The following is a 20,910-nucleotide window of genomic DNA, read 5'->3' as shown; positions in this document are numbered from 1 at the left end:
AACCTATAGATTTGTGGGTGCATATAATTTAAACCTAAAAATTGGATGAAATCAAATAAGTCTGCTTTTTAATATATATACACATTTTTTTACAATACTCTTAGCCATAATTTGACTCCTACACTATTTTTTTTTTCATCCCAATATATAAAACATTCTTCTAATCAATTAAATTTTTTTATAACACCTTTAAACATAATTTGACTGCTACACTATTTTATGTTTCCTCCCAAAATATAAACAAATATTATTTCTGTTCTCGCCGTGGTTCCCGCAACTTTCTTGGCACTTGCTAACTCGGCTTTTCTCGTACTTGAATAGTATCTCGAGATTTAACGAGACTACGGCCTTCACTTATTGACCTCAAAAAATCGAGAAAGAATATCCGTAAGCATTGGATCAAAAAGTTGCTGAGATTTTCAAAATCCCACTTAAATAAAACCAACTTTTTCCGATGTTTATAAAGCAAAAGAAACAAAAATTGGTTCGATTTAAACAATATTTCACAAGGTTGTATATGAATTTCAATATACCAAAACTTTAGAAGATATGAAAATTCGTCGGAAAAAAAATCAATTGAGGCGTCGATAAACGAGACTTTGTCAACAATAAACAAAAGTATATAGTATTGATTTAAAGAAAAAAAAAACTTACCCTACAGGCTCTTTTGCAGGACTTGTGTTCTTGTTTCCGAGTGGATTGTATCTACATTGTCACATATACATAGAAAGTTTAGATGATAAAAAAGTTGAAAATTAGAGAGTGGTTAATACGTATTTAACGAAGAAATCTCACTCGATGAGCCAACATCATCCCTTGACTCGTGATTCTGGGAATTAATTTCGTTCCCGATTTCTTTCCCCACGTCAGGTTCTTGAAGTGACAACTTATCTTTTTCTGCCGAAACAGTACAGCTGTGGCTGCCTTCTCCCTTCTCTGCAGTACTCAATCCTGTAGTTTTCCTAAAGCTTTTCGAGCCCTCTCCTTTACCACCTTAGACCGACCTCTTTTGCCCGTATTTGCTTCCTCGACATAATCACGAGAAACTTTAGAGGAATTCTCGTCTCCAATTGTCCAAATATGTTCATAGGCTTCTTCGGGCCTCATCAGAGAGTTAGGTTTTCTTGCCCTTCTCCTTCGATGAACTCCTATATCCATCTCTATCTGCACAACCTCTCCGTCATTCACTTGCGAAGTGGGGCCCGCTTGCTCAGCCTCGGAAGGAGCTTCAGCTGTTTCTTCTTCCAACTGTTTCAGAATAGGAAAGATTATGAATATAATTTTTTTTGCTATTTAGACAAACAAAAATAGCAGGAAAACAACGCAAAATACGGAATGCCGTAAACACATCCTTTGTAATTTATTAATATAATAAACTATACGCTACAACAATTATGAATCTAGCAAGAAAATACTCCAACGTGCAAATCATCAACTCCATTTATTAGGTACAAACGCCATGTTAAATCATCAACTTCACATGTTTAGGACATATTCACTCCATCATTTACTTATATATATCGTATCCTTACACTCGACCAAACCGACATAATTATCAACGTAACCCTTTACGCTCTCCTAAGGCACTACGTGTAACCTAATATTTCTAACGCCTACCACGTGTACCCTAGTTGAACAATAGGATATTCGGAATCCAGATGCTAAAAAATGAATATGAGGATTTTGAGCAACTACGACCGAATTAGATTATTAGTACTAAATATTACACTACACTATCAAATAAAGTGAGTTATGCAATGTTAATTTAAACGCAAATCGTACATGCATGAATTTTATCTGCTGGCGTGTACCAAAGAAAACTTAATTAATGATTTGGACACTTCTTCTTCCCGTTGGTTCAATGTACAACCTAAGCGTGGAAATTATGAAGACTATCTGCACTTATTCAGCAAATGCAAGTGTACACATAGGGACTATTCATTACTAAATTAGCTTAATTGATAATCATTAGTTTCTTTCTTTGACAAAATTAAAATAATTTCGCTTCTTGGAATCTAACAAATCAAAAATGCCATCGTTTTCTAGACTTGGAGACTTTAGACACTCCTATGTAACCATACATATGACAAATACGTATACATGTATAGATAATTAAGAAATGGCATTTCACAATTGGAAACTCGGTTAGAACTATGAAAAAAATATTATTCGGAGAACTCATAGGTAATAAGTAGTAATAATATATGATATACAAAGCTACTAAAAAAAATTATCTTCGGTAAGAATTTGTAACAAATCTATCCTACCTTCAAAAGTATGAATACTTTATATTTCTCAACCTCTTTGCGATATCTATTTTACCCATGTCACTAAGTTAATATGTGGACTAATTATGAAAAATGAGATTGATACGACAATGAACGGATTTAATATATTATACTCATCTTCTTCATATCATCATTTTAACATCATTTTCTTTGTTTATTTCTTATGAAAGTCGTGCGCTTCAACATTTTCCTCTCTTCTCTTCGTGAAAAATAGACAAGTTTGAAGGTTTAGAATAATGTGTAGAGCTCGAATTTTATTAAATATATTTATGCTAATTTAATCAATTATGCAACATACGTAAAAAGCGTATAAACCTTTTTGTGATGCCTATTACACCCCCACCACTAAATTAAAATGTAGATTCATTATAGTTAATTAGGTAGGATGTGATAAATATCACGATCAAATTATAAAATAATATACAAATAGTTTACTAAAATCATATGAACATTGAAATGCACATCACTTTCTAGTTACGAAAAACTCGTCAACTAACATAGAATGTTGGTAGAAAAAAATTCAATTCACTAAGGTTGTATATGAATGTAGGATTTAGATTTGACATGAGAATCTCGTCAAATGACTCCATAAAAAGTGTATTTTAGATCCCATAACTCAAAAACTTATCGAATGAAAAGTTGAAGATTTGAAATCCCATTGTAGAATGAAATCATTCAAACAAGTTCATAAATTTGTTATTAAATTTGAAATCTATTTTCCTTCAAATACAACCTAAACGCTTATATTTGTTGTCGTATTTTTACCTAACTACCCGATTTTTACATGTATTCATGACCGGGTTTCACCCATAGATGATCAAATCCGTAACCTTGAAGACTTTATATCCCTTTCATTTGGAATTAGCAACAGGAAAGTCGTAAGCGCACGTCAAGATGACTTATTCCAACTTTTCCAAAGCTTCCGCTAGCACAATCGAGACATCAACGAGGAAGGATTTTATTGCATCATAACTTAAGTCTAGAACTAAGCATTTGAAATCCCATAGTAGAATGAATTATTCGAACAAGTTCAATGAATTTGTTACTATTCGAATGGAAATCTTAAGGTTCAAAATGTTTCCATTCATATGCAACATAAATATTTCTCTTCTTGTCGTATTTTAAACGATTTCCACGTGTAATCCATGACATGTTCAGCCGATGGTTCATTGGATAGACTATTCCAAATTCAAAAACGTAATGAAATTATATCACTTTTCAATCTGAATTAGCAAAACGAAAGTAGCGCGCACACCCCAAGATGAAATATCAACGAAACAGTGTTTGATTGCATCATAGCATTATTTTTTTGCATTAAATATCTTTTGATAAACTTTATTATTGATAATGACTTTAAAAAGAAGACAACATATATACATGACAACCTCCGTACGATAACACTTGGAGTCCAAGACATTAGGAATAATTTTTGCTCATTATAAGCAGAAAAAACATTTTCAAATGGTTCCATTGATTAGAAATTCCAATTATTTTGGTTGAAATTTGATCTTTCGGTTGTCTCATCAACTCATTGCTTATCAAAACATTTCCTATCGGACAAAATATAAAATTTTAATCTCTATTCTCTACTTATAGGAAGTGGGGAGAAGGATTATCTTTTGTTTTGTGGCCTTGCCTTGGTTTTGGTGCATTGCATGTAATATGTTATATCGCGTTGGAATACGAACCAACGGGAAAAGTCCGACACGTGTAGAAGGTTCCAATCCTTTTGTTTTCCATTGTGGGTAAGGTTCCGATCTTATTCTAAATTAGTATAGTTGTTCCTTTTGAATGTCAACTCGTAGCTTCCATCGAAATTTTCATTTTACCATTCCTAACAAGTTTTTTTTCTAAATTGTGAAGTAAATGGCTTCTAGATATGGCATTTCATTAGTTGTATATTTATCTTATTTTAGTAGATTCATTTAGACGACGATGATTCTACTGAACGACTCATCAATACGGATGACTAATCAAAATAATTATATACAATTCAATAAAAAACGATACGATTCCTTGGATCTAATCATATAACTCCATTATATAGTAAGAGCATCCATTAACACTAGAAGTACGGTTACTTCATGGCTATAGCGAAGGAATTAAACTTCTCAATCTCACTACTATGTGTCTCTTTGGTTGAGATCTCAATTCCAACGACAATTTTATTAGATACTTAAGACCATAATCCCTCTTTTCTCCAATCCTAGTTAATCCATGTGGAACGCTTGATATGAATCAATCTTGCGACCAAATCTTTATTTCACTTTCATTTCTATGTCCCGATTGAGAATCGAACTAACCAATCTCAAGTCCGAGATTTAATAGACTCAAGACTACTATTCTTGAACAACCTAAGAGTCGGGTTTTTGTCTCCATGTAATATAGTAGAAAATAATGGCACGATCCCCGTGCTAATATAATCTTGATGAAATACAAGCAATGATATGAATCACTTGTGCCACTAATTTTTTTTGTTTCACTTCAATTTCCATGAGCCGATCGAGAAACAAAATCGATTTAACCCTAACTTTGATGTTCAAGAGACTCGTAGTAGAGTAGAAAAAAGAATGTTTAAAAAACTTAGCCTTGACTATTAGACTCAAATTGTTGGGTGGATTTTCTCTAAGTAAATGATCAATCAAGTGTTCTTTGTTAGTATATATATCTAAACTATGAATACACTTTTTCGAATTATTTAAGCACATTGTGCTCAGAAAATGACTAAAACAATAATATCTCATTCGATATTAGTTTCCATGTAGTCATCATCTTAATCAAACGCCAAAGTGCCAAGAAAAAACAACATACTAAAAGAAATAATCGGATTGTAAAACTTCAGTCACACTCTTATCTATGGTAGTATAATAATTAAGCATCTTCGATTTTCATAGAATAGAAGATCCTACACACGCAATTGAAATTTCATGCCAGGTCATTCAGCAATTGATCTCTGACCAGTATAAATATAATGACGGGCACAAAAGAAAAAAAAAATAAAGAAGGAAAAAAAAATCATGTAAGAAGACAAACCATGTTCTCGGTGGTGCATAAAGAAACGACTATTTCAGCATAGTCGCTAACTTCCAGGTTCATTTTCTTCACAGCATCTTTTAGATACGGTTGTAGTTTCGTCGAACATTTTTCAAAAACAGCTTTGCCCAACTCCCACGAACGAAACAGGTGAAACATTCTGAAGCAAAAAAAGACGACATAAAATATTTTATTCGGTAAGAAACAAAGATAAAAAGAACACGTAATAATTTCATTTCATAGGTTTTTTAGGGAATCATTACCTTGTTATCCGTTCTGACACTGTCTAATAGAGGCGTCAGAAGTTCGAGAGAAACCTCGTCACTCTCTTCTATAACCAAAGTCATGACATCTTCCATGTATTGGAAGATAACAGGAGGGTAGTTTGGACTACCATAAAAAAATAACAATAAAAATATTAATAGGAGCGTTACACCAAAAAAAAAATAAAAAAAAAATACAGTAATTCTGACATGTTACTAATGTTATTACCTAATTGTGTCGAAGAAAAATTGGAACATGTCGACGATCATTTGATTGATATCCAAGTCCATCATTATCAAGACCGTTCTCCCTAGTCCCATGAAATGAAGAATCTTCACAGCTCTATCGTAGTTGTCACCGGTCAAACGTGACAACTGCCCCCTTAGCACAACCATGAACAACCCAAACATATCCTATCACAAGAAACCGCACAACATATAAGAATTTGATTTAAAAGAGTGATGATGATGTCATAATTATGATAAGAATATACCCTCATCTGATCATCCCTGTAGGGTTGTTGTGGAGCGGTTATTCGAGTAGCCTGGTTAAGGCAAGAAGCAACTATAACTTGTACATTTCGTCTCGATGCTTTAGGAGTTTGTCTTTGATGTGAGGGCTGTTATTATTGGAAAGAGGGCTTTCTTCATCGGCATTGGAGAGTCTTTAACTTGACCTACTCTCTTTAGAATTGTCTCTGCCCTCTGAAGAGAACAAACAAAACAGAACACTTAATTTTATTTGCACTCGAGAACGACAGTACCGAGAAGATTAAGTGGGAAAAAAATTATTCTAAAATGCATCAATTTCAAGAAAGTTCAATTAACAATGAAAACGATCGCCGCGATTTCGAAAAACTAGTTTTTATAGACGATAAAATCGCAGCCTTTGAAGTAATTAGCTAACGAAGAACACAAATAAAAGATGCAGTTAATGAATCACTCGATCTTGATCCACACATCAGTTTCGAGTTTTTTTTTCTTTATGAATGACACTATACCAAATCAGGCATTTACCGATACACCAAATACGAAAGGGAAAACGGATCTGTTTAACTAAACGAGAGCGATAAACACAAGCGAATCGGCATGTGTATGTATGAATAGATCTCTTGAATTGAAATACACATGAATATGAAATCGAAACGTCATAGAAAGCGAAAACTCCTCACAAATTAAACAAGCATTTACAGAAACAATTCCCTGCATATCTATTCAAGATTCTTTAAACTTAAGGCGAAAACACACACACTGCGTGTGAGCCCCCAAAAAAGGCGAAAAGGATAAGGGGGTTTGCTTAATAATTTATCGAAATCGAAACTTCACACACATTAAACAAGCATTCGCAGAAAAAAAATTCCCTGCATCTCCATTCAAGATTTTAAACATGTAAAATACATTCAATCAAACACACACACACACACACACACACACACACACACACACACACACACACACACACACACACACACACACACACACACACACACACACACACGGGGTGTGAGACAGAGTCCACAAAAGGATAAGGGAGTTTTATACCAGAAGGCGGGCGATAACTTCATCGCAGGAAGAAGAGAAACGAAGCTTGAGAAGATTCGTCCCAGCAACAATCAACTCATCTTCAATCTCTCTCAACGCAGTATCAACATTAGCAGAAGCAGCCATTTTTTCTTTTCAAGAATGTAAGGTGACGCAGATAATAAAAATTGAAAAAAAAAAGCAAGAGTTTTTTGCAGGAATTCAGTAGAGAAAAAAATGCAGTTGGATTTCAAATAAATACAACAGAACAAAAGTAACCTCGGATACAGCTAATGCTGATGATGATGTAATAAAGGGTGGAGTAAAAGCGGGATCTTTTGCAAATTGTAATCCATGCACAAACCCTCTTGAACCACCACCCCGATTTTGCCCCATTTGATGAATTCTTGATAATTCTTGGATTTCAAATCCGTGGATTCTCAAAGATGGGATTTTTTCCCCTTTTTGCTGGGGAAATCATAGGTATGTGATTAATGAGGGAAATCTAAATACTGTAACCTAGGATATTGCTAATACTATCTATTCACCGTTGTCTTGTAAGCAGGAAAATTAAATTTAAAATGAAAGAGATTTTTTGTTAGGGTTTTGAGAAGGAGGGAATATTTTGTGGTAGATTGCCATTGTGCATTGCCATTGTTGTACCTATTAATGATTCTTGGTTTCGTGACTCCCGAGTATATTCACCTCTTGCTATTTCTTTTTTTTCTTTTGTCTTTTTTAAATTTTTATTAAACTATTAAATTATATTTTTGTGATGTCTTAAAAAATAGAGTAGATTACCATCACTCCCTAATGTAAGGTTTACGAAAAAAACCCTCATATTTTGGTAATTACTAATTACAACCACCCATCAACTGTGAATCTTCTTACACGTTCACCCTTATTGTTTGTGGAAAAAGACGGTTTTTATGCACCACAATATGATATTACAAGTCAAGAGACACATCATATAATCATCTTGTTTCGAAATGTGGAGTTGGAATTGGGTAAAACGAGTACAAACTGAAGAATATTTCGCATAATCTAGAAGATTCCACTGGATTTAACACGGTAATAATAGACGTGTACAGAGATTCATATTTGAGGGTCATTGTAATTACCTAAACATACAAGTAACGGTATTGAATTAAAAGTGTTAAAATTGTTTATTGTATTTTCATAGAGATCGTCTTATTATTAATCTATATCGTTTAAAGTGTAACAAATTAAAATTAATGGTAGAGTACCACGTACCGCTATAATATACTGAAAGTAACAGTAGATCGCAATTGCTGGTACGGTAACAGTATAAAATTTTCAATACTATATGATTCAATAGGTACACAGTATTGATCCGAATATCTGACAATAGAAGATAAATATGAAGCATAATGTTGACAGCATTTCAAAGGGTCTTAATAGGTCCAAAACTTAACCTATAGATTTGTTGGTGCATATAATATAAACCTAAAAAATTAATGAAATCAAATAAGTCTGCTCTTTAATATATATACACACTTTTTTACAACATTTTTAGGCATAATTTGACTGCTATACTATTTTAATTTTCCATCCCAATATATACAGCATTCTTCTAATTAATTAAATATTTCCAACATCTTTAAACATGATTTGGCTGCTACACTAGTTTATGTTTCCTCCGAAAATATAAACAAATATTATTTATGTTCTCGCCGTGGTTCCCGCAACTTTCTTGGCACTTGCCAACTCGGCTTTTCTCGTACTTGAATAGTATCTCAAGATTTAACGAGACTACGGCCTTCACTTATTGACCTGAAAAAATCGAGAAAGAATATCCGTAAGCATTGGATCAAAAAGTTGCTGAGATTTTCGAAATCCCACTTAAATAAAACCAACTTTTTCCGTTGTTTATAAAGCAGAAGAAACAAAAATTGCTTGGATTTAAACAATATTTCACAAGGTTGTATATGAATTTCAATATACCAAAACTTTAGAAGATATGAAAATTCGTCGGAAAAAAATCAATAGAGGCGTCGATAAACGAGACTTTGTCAACAATAAACAAAAGTATATAGTATTGATTTAAAAAAAAAAAAAAAACTTACCCTACAGGCTCTTTTGCAGGACTTATGTTCTTGTTTCCGAGAGGATTGTATCTACATGGTCACATATACATAGAAAGTTTAGATGATAAGAATGTTGAAAATTAGAGAGAGGTAAATACGTATTTAACGAAGAAATCTCACTCGATGAGGCAACATCATCCCTCGACTCGTGATTCTGGGAATTAATTTCGTTCCCGATTTCTTTCCTCCCGTCAGGTTCTTGAAGCGACAACTTATCTTTTCCTACCGAAGCAGTACATCTATGGCTGCCTTCTCCCTTCTCTGCAGTACTCAATCCTGCAGTTTTCTTAAAGCTTTTCGAACCCCTCTCCTTTACCACCTTGGACCGACCCCGTTTGCCCGTATTTGCTTCCTCGACAGAATCACGAGATACTTTAGAGGAATTCTCTTCTCCGATTGTCCAAATATGTTCGTAGCCTTCTTCCGGCCTCATCAAAGAGTTCGGTTTTCTTCCCCTTCTATGTTGATGAACTCCTATATCCATCTCATCATTTACTTGAGGAGTGGGGCCTGCTTGCTCAGCCTCGGAAGCTCCGTCTAATTTGGATATTCCATCACCAGAAAGAACTGCAGCTGTTGTAGTTTCTTCTTCCAACTGATTCACAATAGGAAAGATTATGAATATAAATTTCGTCGCTATTTAGACAAAGAAAAACTCAAACATGAAAAAAAAAATCGATTGAATGACTGATTGAAAATGTGACGACAAAATAGATTACGTTTTATCCATCGGCCACCAAACCGTTATCCTTACGTTTACCATTCGTCCCCATAATCAACATTGACATGTGCATTTGAAATTGAAAAACATATTCCGAAATAATTATTAATTTTAAATTTTAAATAACTATTATATAATATTATAAATCTTGAATCATTACCTTGTTATTCATTCTGATACTACCGATCACCAAAGTCAGTACAGCTACCATGTATTTGAAGATAGCAACAGAGTGATTTGGTCTATAATAAAATTAAACGAAAATATTAATTACATTAATTCCCGACAAATTAGTGAAACAAAGGGACTTGTATTCTTGTAGAGACTTTTTACCTAATGGCGTCGAAGAAAAACTGCCTTAGTACAACCATGAACAGTCGGAAAACATCCTGTCACAAGAAACAATATCAGGTTAATTTGATTTAAAACGAGTGACGATGATGTCATGATGATGATGATGATGATGATGATGATGATGATGATAAGAATTTACCTTCATTTGGTGATCCAAATACGGTTGAACTGGAGCGGTTATTCGAGTAGCCTGATTAAGGGAAGAAGCAACGATAACTTGGATATTTTCGTGGGGATGTTTTAATAGCTTGTCTTTTATGGGTGCTGTCATAACCGGGACAATGGCTTTCTTCATAGGCATCGGAGAGTCTTGCCATACCCTCGTTAGAATTCGCTCTGCCGTCTGAAAAGAACCAAAAAGAAACAGAACATTTTTAATTTTATTTGCACTTAATTGGATCTGGTTATATATGGCTGCCTAAGCAATCGATTCGAAACACCAAATACAAAATTAAAAAGGAGAATTCCATTTAATTATATGAGAGATCAAACACAAGAGAATCAACATGCGTGTGAATGAATGTGATCGTAAAAATCGAAACTTTAACACACATTAAAATATTCCCTGCATACCCCATTCAAGATTTTAAACATGCGAAAAACATTCATGAAAAAAAATAAAGCGATGGAAAAAAAACATTCATGAAAAAAAACATTCAAGATTATAAAAGGGATTTTATACCATAGGGCGGGCGAAAAGGTCATCAATGGAGGAAGAAGAACGAAGGCTGAGAAGATTTCTCGCAGCAACTAATAAGTCGTCTTCGGTATCATCAGCATTTGCAGGATCGTCCATTCTTTCAAGAACAAGAACACACACACACAAAGCGAAAAGAAAAAGAAAAAGGCGAAATTTCCAAGAATTCCACCTCTGAAAAGACTGTCGAAAAAATGCCGGAAAAGCAAAAACCGGATACAGCTATTAGTGATGCTGTATTCAGCCGTGGAGTAAAAGCTGTGTTCTGTGCAAAATGTCCTGCATGCACAACCCCATTTTATACTACCACCCGGACTTCGCCTTGTCTAATGAATTTTGCTAATTCTTGTATTTCAAATCCGCATATTATCGTTCAAATCCGAATATTGCTAATTCTTGTACTTCAAATCCGCATATTCTCGTTCAAATCCGAATATTCTCAAGCTCGGATTTTTTACCCTTTTTGCTTGAAAATGATAGGTATGTGATTAATGAGGGAAATCTAAACATTATAATATAGAAAATTGCTACTATCTATCGACCGTTGTCTTGTCAGAAGGAAAATTGAATTAAATTAGTTCAATTTTTTGTGGTTTACTATAAAAGTCAAAATCGAAAATGAAACGACTACAAAATTTGGAAGCTGATAGCCCAAATTGCACCAAATTCCTATCGGTATTTCATGAAAAGAAAATGCAGTTAGTTCTAATTTCTAAACTCAAGCCTGTTTATATTTTAGGGGCAATTATCTGAATAGGTACAACAATGGAGCGATCTTCTAGCTGGTAATTCTCGATAGTCCGTGCAATTAGAGGCGTCTGAAATCTGTCGAGCAAAAAATCGAAATGCAGTTTTCAAGAAACGGTAGAAAAAATTAATTGTTATAAACAAAAATTCAAACTTGAGACAATCGTCCATCACTTGTTAGCAGAGCTGGTATATGACCTTAGTTACTACAGCTAAGATCAGAAGCTCCAATCCTACTCATCCTTTAGTTCCCGTTGGTAACGGAATTTGAATTCTTTTTTTCTAAATTAAAAAAAAAAATCGATCTTGAAATGAAAAATTACCGTACCTCGCAACAACGACCCAATCCAGTCCAGGCCTCCACGTCGAATTTACGAGAAGCTGGTCCACCCAAATCATATTCCTTAGTTAAACAATGGGAAATAATATCTGAATAGATTAAAAAAAAAAAAAAAAAAAAAAAGAGATGCAAGAACATGGTTAATATTACTAGAATTTAATATACATGTTCAGTTTTCATTAGAAAAATTGGGATTTTTTTAAAATCAGTCCATATAAAATGTATTATAATTAATCTATTGCAATAGCTCAAAGATTAGTCGAATTAACCAATAAAGAATTTTAAAATCTATTTGAGATGAAGTCACCGGAACGAATTCAATGAGTATGAATTTAAAATTCTTGATTCAAGTAAAACCTAAAAGTGGATAAAATCAAATTAAGTTGGCTATTTAAAGTATTTTTCGTAACCTTTTGTTGCATTTTGGGAGGTCTCAACGGCCAAGGCTCCATCTTCATTTTTTCGACTTTTTTCGTGCCAGCTCGGCTTTTTCCATGCTTGAACGAGAATTCAGGCATCTCTTCATCTTTTTCGTCTGCTTCATTTTCAGGGCTACGATCTTCACTGTTTAATCAGAGAAATCGAGGTAAGTTGCTAAGATTTAAAAATATCTCACTTCATAATTAACCGAAGGAAAAAAGAAAACCTTTTCGGTGATGAGGGAGAGAGTCGTTTCCTCGATGAACTAGACTTTCTCTTAGCTTTCTTTTTCTCGATCCTGTCAAAAGTTCATATAATTAGAGACGGTTGTATAAACTGCCATAGACTTTCTACCCTCGTTTTCCCAGTTCATCAAAGCTCAAGAATATACCAAAAGTGATGAGATTATCAACTTTGTATGAAAAAAGTCGACATTGTTGATTTTGACTAAAATTTACTTGGCACGCTCTTCGGCACATGGAGCGCCAGCTTCTTGATTTTCCGAGGATTATATCTACATTGTCATATATGCACGGAAATGTGAGACGAGAAAACGTGAGAAAGGAGAAATATTGTCACAATAAATATTTTAACGAAGAAATCTCACTTGATGCGGCCGCCTCTCCTTGAAAAATGCCCATCTCTCTAGACTAAGGTCCAATATTCTTCCTTGTCGTCGTCATATACAATCTGCAATATAATAAAGCCAATAAGAACATTATCTCACCTTATGCTTAATAAGTCAAGATGTATCAAGTAGAACGAAAAACGAGAAAACAATTTTCACCTTGTGCTTCTTCGACAGAGGATCAAAAGCTTCAACGGTACCGGTATAAAACCTGTCGTATACAACTCAGCTTAGGTTAATCCAACTCAGCTTAGATTGATTCATTTGATGAAAAAACAAGAAAAATGATTGAATTAACTAATAAAAATGTGACGACGAAACAAATTATTGCAAAGAGGTGATTCAAAGTACTCACGCTTTGTCCATGGGCCACCAAACCTTTACCCTCGCATTTACGATTTCGTCCCCATACTCAGCATTGGACCCTCTGTTCATCTGCATTCGAAGCACGTAAATCAAGATAAATTATTAGAGCTGGCATCTAATTAAAAAAAAAGATGTTTTAATATTTACGATAATAATTTTGATTACCTCGTCCGCAACATCATCCCTCGACTCGTGATTCTGGGAATTAATTTTGTTCCCGATTTCTACAGTGCTCAATCCTGTAGTTTTCTTGAAGCTTTTCGAGCCCCTCTCCTTTACCACCTTAGACCGACCCCTTTTGCCCGTATTTGGTTCCTCGGCAGAATCACGAGAAACTTTAGAGGAATTCTCGTCTCCAATTCTCCAAATATGTTCGTACCCTTCTTCGGGCCTCATCAGAGAGTTCGGTTTTCTTCCCCTTCTATGTTGATGAACTCCTATATCCATCTCATCATTCACTTGGGGAGTGGGGCCCGCTTGCTCAGCCTCGGAAGGAGCTGCAGCTGTTTCTTCTTCCAACTGTTTCAGAATAGGAAAGATTATGAATATAAATTTCTTTGCTATTTAGACAAACAAAAATAGCAGGAAAACAACGCAAAATACAGAATGCCGTAAACACATCCTTTGTAATTTATTAATATAATAAATTATACGCTACGGCAATTATGACTCTAGCAAGAAAATACTCCAACATGCAAATCACGAACAACTCCATTTATTAGGTAAAAACGCCACGTTAAAATAAATAAATAAATCGTCCGAGTACATCATGCATGCAAATGGATCTACCACGGCCACAATCGTTCAGATTTAGTCGTGTTTAGCAATAGCATTTAAAACAATTTTTGTATTTTAATGCTGTCAGAGAAGTACATATTCACATATTTAGGACATATTCAATCCATCATTTACTTATATATATCATATCATTATACTCGAAGCTCTTTATCAACGTAGCTCTTTACGCTCCCAAGGCACCACGTGTAACCTAATATTTCTAACGCCTACCACGCGTAACCTAGTTGAACAATAAAATATTCGGAATCCAGATGCTTAATTGAACATGAGGATTTTGGGCAACTACTACCGAGCTACATTATTATTACTTAATATTACACTACACTATCGAATAAAGTGAGTTATGCAATGTTAATTTAAATGCAAATCGCACATGCATGAATTTTTATTCGCCGGTGTGTACCATAGAAAACTTAATAAATGATTTGTACAACCTAAGCCTAAAAATTATGAAGACTATCTGCACTTATTCAGCAAATGCAGGTGTACACATAGGGACTATTCATTACTAGATTAGTTTCTTTCTTTGAAAAAATGAAAATAATCGCTTCTTGGAATCTAACAAATCGTTTTTTAGACTTGGAGACATTAAACACTCCTATGTAACCATATATATGACAAACACGTATACATATATAGATAATTAAGAAATGGCATTTCACAATTGGAAACTCGGTTAGAACTATGAAAAAATATTATTCGGCGAACCAATAGGTATTTAGTAGTAATAATATATGGTATACAAAGCTACTAGAAAAAATTATCTTCGGTATGAATTTGTAACAAATCTATCCTTCCTCGAAAGTATGAATACTCTATATTTCTCAACCTCTTTGCGAAATCTATTTTACCCATCGACAATGAACGGATTTAACATATTATAAAAAATACGGACTAATTATGAAAAATGAGATTGATATAACAACGAACGGATTTAATATATTATACTCATCGTCTTCGTATCGTCATTTTAATATCATTCGCTTTGTTTCTTTCTCATGAAAGTCGTGCGCTTCAACATTTTCCTCTCTTCTTTTCGTGAAAAATAGACAAGTTTGAAGGTTTAGAATAATGTATATAGTTAGAACTTCTATTAAATATTATGCTAATTTTAATCAATTATGCATCATACGTGAAAAGCGTATGAACCTTTTTGTGATACCTATTACACCCCCACCACTAAGTTATAATATAGATTAATTATGGTTAATTCGGTAGGATGTGATAAATATCACGATCAAATTCTTACATAATTTACAAATAGTTTACTAAAATCATATGCGCATGCAAATGTACATCACTTAGACACTTATTGTTGAAGAAAAACTCGTCAACTAACATGTATGTTGGTGGAAGAAATTTTCAATTCATGAGAGGTTGCATATGAATTATAGGATTTAGATTTGACATGAGAAATCCCATTGTAGAATGAATTCATTCAAAAAAGTTCATAAATTTGCTATAAAGTTTGAAATGTATTTTCCTTCGAAAACAAACTAAACGCTTATATTTGTTTTCGTATTTTTACCTAAATATAACTACCCGAGATTCACATGTTATTCATGATCGGGTATCGTCCATAGAAGATCCAAATTCGTAAAGTTGAAGACTTTATATCCCTTCCATTTTGAATTAGCAAAAGGAAAGTAGTAAGCACACGTCAAGATGACTTATCTCATATTCCAACTTTCCCAAAGCCTCCGCAATCACAATCGAGATATTAACAAGGAAGGATTTGATTACATCATAACTTAAGTCAAGAACTACGCATTTGAAATCACATAGTAGATTGAATTCGTTCAAACAAGTTCAATGAATTTGTTACTATTCGGATGGAAATCTTAGATGTTTCCATCCATATGCAACATAAACATTTCTCTTCTTGTCGTATTTTAAACGATTTCCACGTGTAATCCATGACATGTTTAACCGATGGTCCATCGCATAGACTATCCAAATTCAATTTGAATTAGCAAAACGAAAGTAGCACGTACACGGCAAGATGAAATATCAACGAAGCAGTGTTTGATCGCATTATAGCTCTTATTTTTTGCAGTAAATATCTTTTAATAAACTTTATTATTGATAATGACTTTAAAAAGAAGACAAACATATACACATGACAACCTCAGTACAACACTTGGAGTCCAATTAGGAATAAATTTTGCTCGTTATAAGCAGAAAACCCGTTTTCAAATGGTTCCATTGATTTGAACTTCCAATTATTTTGGTTGAAATTTGATATCTTTCGGTTGTCTCATCAACTCATTGCTTATCAAACCATTTCCTATCGGACAAAATATAAAATTTTAATCTCTATTCTCTACTAATAGGAAGTGTGGAGAAGGATTATCTTTTGTTTTGTGGGATTGCCTTGTTTTGGTGCATTGCATGTAACATGTTGTATCGCCTTGGTATACGGACCAATAGGAAAAGTCTGACATGTGTGGAATGTTCCAATCCTTTTGTTTGCCATTGTGGGTAAAGTTCCGATCTTTTAATTTAAAGAATAAGAGTTTCTCGTTACAGTAGTTGTTCATTTTCGAAGTCAACTCGTAGCTTCCATCGAAGTTCTCATTTTACCATTCCTAGCCAGTTTTTTTTTTTTTTTTCTAAATTGTGAAATAAATGGCTTCTATATATGGTATTTATCTTATTTTAGTAGATTCATTAAGAAGACGACGATTCTAATGAACGACGATATAATTGACTAATCATAATAATCGTATACAATTCAAAATAATTGTATACGATTCCTTGGATCTAATCATATAACTCCATTATATTGTAAGAGTATTTCACGGTCAGTTCATGGCTATAGAGAAGGAATTAAATCAAACATTTAAACTTTTCAATCTCCCTACTATGTTTCTCTTTGGTTGAGATCTCAATTCCAACGACGGGTTTTATTAGATACCGAAGACCATAATCCCTTTTTTCTCCAATCCTAGTCATCCATGTGGAACGCTTGATATGAATCAATCTTGCGACCAAATCTTTATTTCACTTTCGCTTTCACTTCTTTGTCCCGATTGAGAATTGAACTAACTAATCTCAAGTCCGAGATTTAATAGGCTCAAGACTACTATTCTTGGACAACCTAAGGGTCGGGTTTTGTCTCCACGCAATAACGTAGAAAATAATGGCACGGTCCCCGTGCTAATATAATCTTGATTGAAATACAAGCAATGATATGAATCACTTGTGCCACTAATTCTTTTGTTTCACTGCAATTTCCATGTGCCGATCGAGAAACAAAACCGATTTAACCCTAACTCTAATGTTCAAGAGACTCGTTTTTTAGAGTAGAAAAAGAATGTTTAGAATACTTAGCCTTGACTATTAGACTCAACGTCTAGAGATTGAATCATGCACATTCCCTACTCTCTCATTCGTAAGAGAATTTGAATTACAAAGAATAAAAATTGTGAGATGGGTTCTCTCTAAATAAATGATCAAACTATAAACGTATCTGCTTATGTAATTCTCGAAAACACAATCAAGTGCTCTTTGTTAGTATATATAAACTTTTTCGAATTATTTATGCACATTGTTGTCAGAAAACGATTAAAACAATAATATCGCATCCGATATTATTGTCCATGTAGTTATCATCTTAATCAAATGACCGAGTGCCAAGAAAAAAAAACATACTTAAAGAAACAATCAGAGTGTAAAACTTAAGTCACACTCTTATCTATGGCCAAATAATAATTAAGCATCTACGATTTTCATAGAATACAAGATCCTATACACGCAATTGAAATTTCATGGCAGGTCATTCAGCAATTGATCTGTGACCACTATAAATATAATGACGGGCACAAGAGAAAATATTTAAACAAAGAAGGAAAAAAAAATCATGTAAGAAGACAAACCATGTTCTCGTTGGTGCATAAAGAAAAGACTATTTCAGCATAGTCGTTAACTTCCAGGTTCATTTTCTTCACAGCTTCTTTTAGATACGGTTGTAGTTTCGTCGAACATTTTTCAAAAACAACTTTTCCCAACTCCCACGAAACAGGTGAAACATTCTGAAGCAAAAAAAGACGACATAAAATATTTTATTGGGTAAGAAACAAAGATAGAAAAGACACGTAATAATTTCATTTCATAGTTTTTTTAGAGAATCATTACCTTGTTATCCGTTCTGACACTGTCTAATAGAGGCGTCAGAAGTTCGAGAGAAACCTCGTCACTCTCTTCTATAACCAAAGTCATGACATCTTTCATGTATTGGAAGATAACAGGAGGGTAGTTTGGGCTACCATAAAAATATAACAACAAAAATATTAATAGGAGCGTTACACAAAAAAAAAAAATTTTAAAAAAATACATTAATTTCGACATGTTAATCGTATTATTACCTAATTGTGTCGAAGAAAAATTGGAACATGTCGACAATCATTTGATCAATATTCAAGTCCATCATTATCAAGACCGTTCTCCCAAGTCCCATAAAATGAAGAATTTTCACAGCTCTATCATAGTTGTCACCGGTCAAACGTGATAAATGCCCCCTTAGCACGACCATGAACAGTCGGAAAATATCCTGTCACGAGAAACCACAACAGATAAGAATTTGATTTAAAAGAGTGATGATGATGTCATGATGATGATGATGATGATAAGAATATACCCTCATCTGATCATCCATGTAGGGTTGTTGTGGAGCGGTTATTCTAGTAGCCTGGTTAAGGCAAGAAGCAACTATAACTTGTATATTTTCGTCTCGATGCTTCAGAAGTTTGTCTCTGATGAGGGCTGTCATTATTGGAATGAGGGCTTTCTTCGTCGGTATTGGAGAGTCTTTAACTTGATCTACCCTCTTTAGAATTGCCTCTGCCCTCTGAAAAGAACAAACAAAACCGAACACTTAATTTTATTTGCACTTGAGAACGACAGTACCGAGAAAATTAAGTGGGACATTTTTTTTATTCTAAAGTGCATCAATTTCAAGAAAGTTCAATTAACAATGAAAACGATCGCCGCGATTTCGAGAAACCAGTTTTTATAGACGATAAAACCGCAGCCTTTAGAAGTAATTAACTAACGAAGAACACAAAGAAAAGATGCAGTTAATGAATCACTCGATCTTGATCCACACATGAGTTTCGAGTGTTTTTTTTTCTCTTTATGAATGACACTAAACCAAATCAGGCATTTACCCGATACACCAAATACGAAAGGAAAAATGGATCTGTTTAACTAAATGATAGTGATAAACACAAGAGAATCGACATGCGTATGTATGAATAGATCTCGTGAAATACACATGGATATGAAATCGAAACTTCATAGAAAAGCGAAACTCCTCACAAATTAAACAAGCATTTACAGAAACAATTCCATGCATATCTATTCAAGATTCTTTAAACTTGAGGCGAAAACACGTACACACACATACACACTGCGTGTGAGCCCCCGAAAAAGGCGAAAAAGAGGTTTGCTTAATAGTTTATCGAAATCGAAACATCACACACATTAAACAAACATTTGCAGAAAAAAAAATCTCTGCACTCCATTCAAGATTTTAAACATGTGAAACACATTCAGCCAAAAAAAAAACACACACACACACATACGGGCCTGTGTGTGAGAGAGATTCTACAAAAGGAAAGGGGGTTTTATATACCAGAAGGTGGGCGATAACTTCATCGCAGGACGAAGAGAAGCGAAGCTTGAGAAGATTCGTCCCGGCAACAATCAACTCATCTTCAATCTCTCTCAACACAGCATCAACATTAGCAAGAGCAGCCATTTTTTCTTTTCAAGAATATAAGGTTGCGCAAATAATAAAAATTGAAAAAAAAAAGAAAAAAGCAAGAGTTTTTTGCAGGAATTCTGTAGGAAAAAATGCAGTTTGATTTCAAATAAATACAACAGAACAAAAGCAACCTCGGATACAGCTAATGCTGATGATGATGTAATAAATGGTGTAGTAAAAGCGGGATCTTTTGCAAAATGTAATCCATGCACAAACCCTTTCGAACCACCACCCGGATTTTGCCCCATTTGATGAATTCTTGATAATTCTTGGATTTCAAATCCGTGGATTCTCAAAGATGGGATTTTTTGCCCTTTTCGCTGGGGAAATCATAGGTATGTGATTAATGACGGAAATCTAACACTGTAACCTAGGATATTGCTACTATCTATTGATCTTTCTCTTGTAATAGAGAAAATTAAATTTAAAATGACAGTGATTTTTTGTTGGGAATTAAATTTAAAATGACAGAGATTTTTTGTTGTGATTTTGTGAAGGAGGAAATGTTTTGTGTGGTATATAGTATCAATTTCACATGGTGCATTGCCATTGTTGTATCTATTAATGATTCCTCTCTCCTGACTCCAGAGTATATTCACCTCTTGTTATTTCTTTTTTTTTTTCTTTTTCTTTTTTATATCTTTATTAAACTATTAAATTATATTTTTGTGAAGTCTTAAAAAATAGAGTAAATTACCCCCACTCCCTAATGTAAGGTTTACGGAAAAAAAGCCCTCATGTTTTGGTAATTACTAATTACAACCACTCATCAACTGTGAATCTTCTTAGACGTCCACGCTTATTGTTTGTGCAAAAAGACTGTTTTTATGCACCACAATATGATATTTACAAGTCAAGA

General features: G+C 33.9%; 3 protein-coding genes across 12 annotated transcripts; all 3 read right to left on the bottom strand.

Moving 5' to 3' along the window:
- Positions 1-41: 41 nt before the first annotated feature.
- On the bottom strand, positions 42-7,766 carry LOC105972306 (sister chromatid cohesion protein PDS5 homolog D-like). 3 transcript variants are annotated; one of them, XR_016030771.1, is made up of 9 exons: positions 7,394-7,766; positions 7,127-7,257; positions 6,079-6,289; positions 5,814-5,998; positions 5,585-5,711; positions 5,322-5,481; positions 796-1,248; positions 655-705; positions 42-362 (listed from the first exon to the last, which is right to left on the bottom strand). XR_016030771.1 is itself a non-coding variant. In XM_012997245.2 (5 exons), exons 2-5 carry the CDS (start codon positions 6,082-6,084, stop codon positions 5,434-5,436), a joined length of 366 nt encoding a protein of 121 aa, XP_012852699.1. In that variant the 5' UTR covers positions 6,085-6,289; positions 7,127-7,745; the 3' UTR covers positions 5,156-5,433. The 3 variants fall into 3 exon arrangements, 2 of the variants coding, with proteins under 2 accessions (XP_088672814.1, XP_012852699.1); XM_012997245.2 differs by lacking the exons at positions 42-362; positions 655-705; positions 796-1,248 and having other exon boundaries at positions 5,156-5,481; positions 7,127-7,745; XM_088816688.1 differs by lacking the exons at positions 42-362; positions 655-705; positions 6,079-6,289; positions 7,127-7,257; positions 7,394-7,766 and having other exon boundaries at positions 817-1,248; positions 5,814-5,952.
- An 818-nt stretch (positions 7,767-8,584) lies between these two features.
- LOC105972305 (uncharacterized) lies at positions 8,585-11,541 on the bottom strand. 2 transcript variants are annotated; one of them, XM_012997244.2, is made up of 7 exons: positions 10,971-11,541; positions 10,428-10,631; positions 10,268-10,323; positions 10,095-10,176; positions 9,334-9,808; positions 9,193-9,243; positions 8,585-8,899 (listed from the first exon to the last, which is right to left on the bottom strand). In XM_012997244.2, the coding sequence occupies exons 1-6, from the start codon at positions 11,082-11,084 to the stop codon at positions 9,215-9,217; spliced, it is 960 nt and encodes a 319-aa protein (XP_012852698.2). In that variant the 5' UTR covers positions 11,085-11,541; the 3' UTR covers positions 8,585-8,899; positions 9,193-9,214. The 2 variants fall into 2 exon arrangements, with proteins under 2 accessions (XP_012852698.2, XP_088672813.1); XM_088816687.1 differs by having other exon boundaries at positions 8,770-8,899; positions 9,193-9,808; positions 10,971-11,256.
- On the bottom strand, positions 11,535-20,611 carry LOC105972302 (sister chromatid cohesion protein PDS5 homolog D). Of its 7 annotated transcripts, none has more exons than XM_088816683.1 (15): positions 20,192-20,611; positions 19,920-20,050; positions 18,924-19,133; positions 18,652-18,836; positions 18,422-18,548; positions 18,163-18,318; positions 13,652-14,005; positions 13,476-13,555; positions 13,280-13,331; positions 13,100-13,182; positions 12,884-13,006; positions 12,719-12,790; positions 12,483-12,636; positions 12,061-12,113; positions 11,535-11,810 (listed from the first exon to the last, which is right to left on the bottom strand). In XM_088816683.1, exons 2-10 carry the CDS (start codon positions 20,043-20,045, stop codon positions 13,138-13,140), a joined length of 1,335 nt encoding a protein of 444 aa, XP_088672809.1. In that variant the 5' UTR covers positions 20,046-20,050; positions 20,192-20,611; the 3' UTR covers positions 11,535-11,810; positions 12,061-12,113; positions 12,483-12,636; positions 12,719-12,790; positions 12,884-13,006; positions 13,100-13,137. The 7 variants fall into 7 exon arrangements, with proteins under 7 accessions (XP_088672809.1, XP_012852696.2, XP_088672812.1 ...); XM_012997242.2 differs by having other exon boundaries at positions 12,061-12,161; positions 20,192-20,586; XM_088816686.1 differs by having other exon boundaries at positions 12,061-12,161; positions 12,951-13,006; positions 13,505-13,555; positions 20,192-20,434.
- Positions 20,612-20,910: the final 299 nt, after the last annotated feature.

Source organism: Erythranthe guttata, chromosome 4, assembly GCF_056151865.1.
Source record: "Erythranthe guttata isolate IM_541 chromosome 4, IM_541, whole genome shotgun sequence".
Classification (NCBI taxonomy): domain Eukaryota; kingdom Viridiplantae; phylum Streptophyta; class Magnoliopsida; order Lamiales; family Phrymaceae; genus Erythranthe; species Erythranthe guttata.
This window is presented reverse-complemented; position numbering and strand designations above follow the sequence as displayed.

What these genes read in the sequence shown, in the direction of transcription:
- LOC105972302 (XM_088816683.1), bottom strand. Translation starts at nt 20,045, where the DNA reads ATGGCTGCTCTTGCTAATGTTGATGCTGTGTTGAGAGAGATTGAAGAT. An exon ending in AAGTTATCGCCCACCTTCTG is followed by an intron (nt 19,134 to 19,919) that starts GTATATAAAACC and finishes TGTTCTTTTCAG; the next exon opens with AGGGCAGAGGCAATTCTAAA. An exon ending in TATGCACCAACGAGAACATG is followed by an intron (nt 14,006 to 18,162) that starts GTTTGTCTTCTT and finishes ATTCTGAAACAG; the next exon opens with TTGGAAGAAGAAACAGCTGC.
- LOC105972305 (XM_088816687.1), bottom strand. Translation starts at nt 11,084, where the DNA reads ATGGACGATCCTGCAAATGCTGATGATACCGAAGACGACTTATTAGTT. An exon ending in ATTTGGATCACCAAATGAAG is followed by an intron (nt 10,324 to 10,427) that starts GTAAATTCTTAT and finishes TTCTTGTGACAG; the next exon opens with GATGTTTTCCGACTGTTCAT. An exon ending in GTATCAGAATGAATAACAAG is followed by an intron (nt 9,809 to 10,094) that starts GTAATGATTCAA and finishes ATTGTGAATCAG; the next exon opens with TTGGAAGAAGAAACTACAAC.
- LOC105972306 (XM_088816688.1), bottom strand. Translation starts at nt 5,480, where the DNA reads ATGTTTCACCTGTTTCGTTCGTGGGAGTTGGGCAAAGCTGTTTTTGAA. An exon ending in TATGCACCACCGAGAACATG is followed by an intron (nt 1,249 to 5,321) that starts GTTTGTCTTCTT and finishes ATTCTGAAACAG; the next exon opens with TTGGAAGAAGAAACAGCTGA.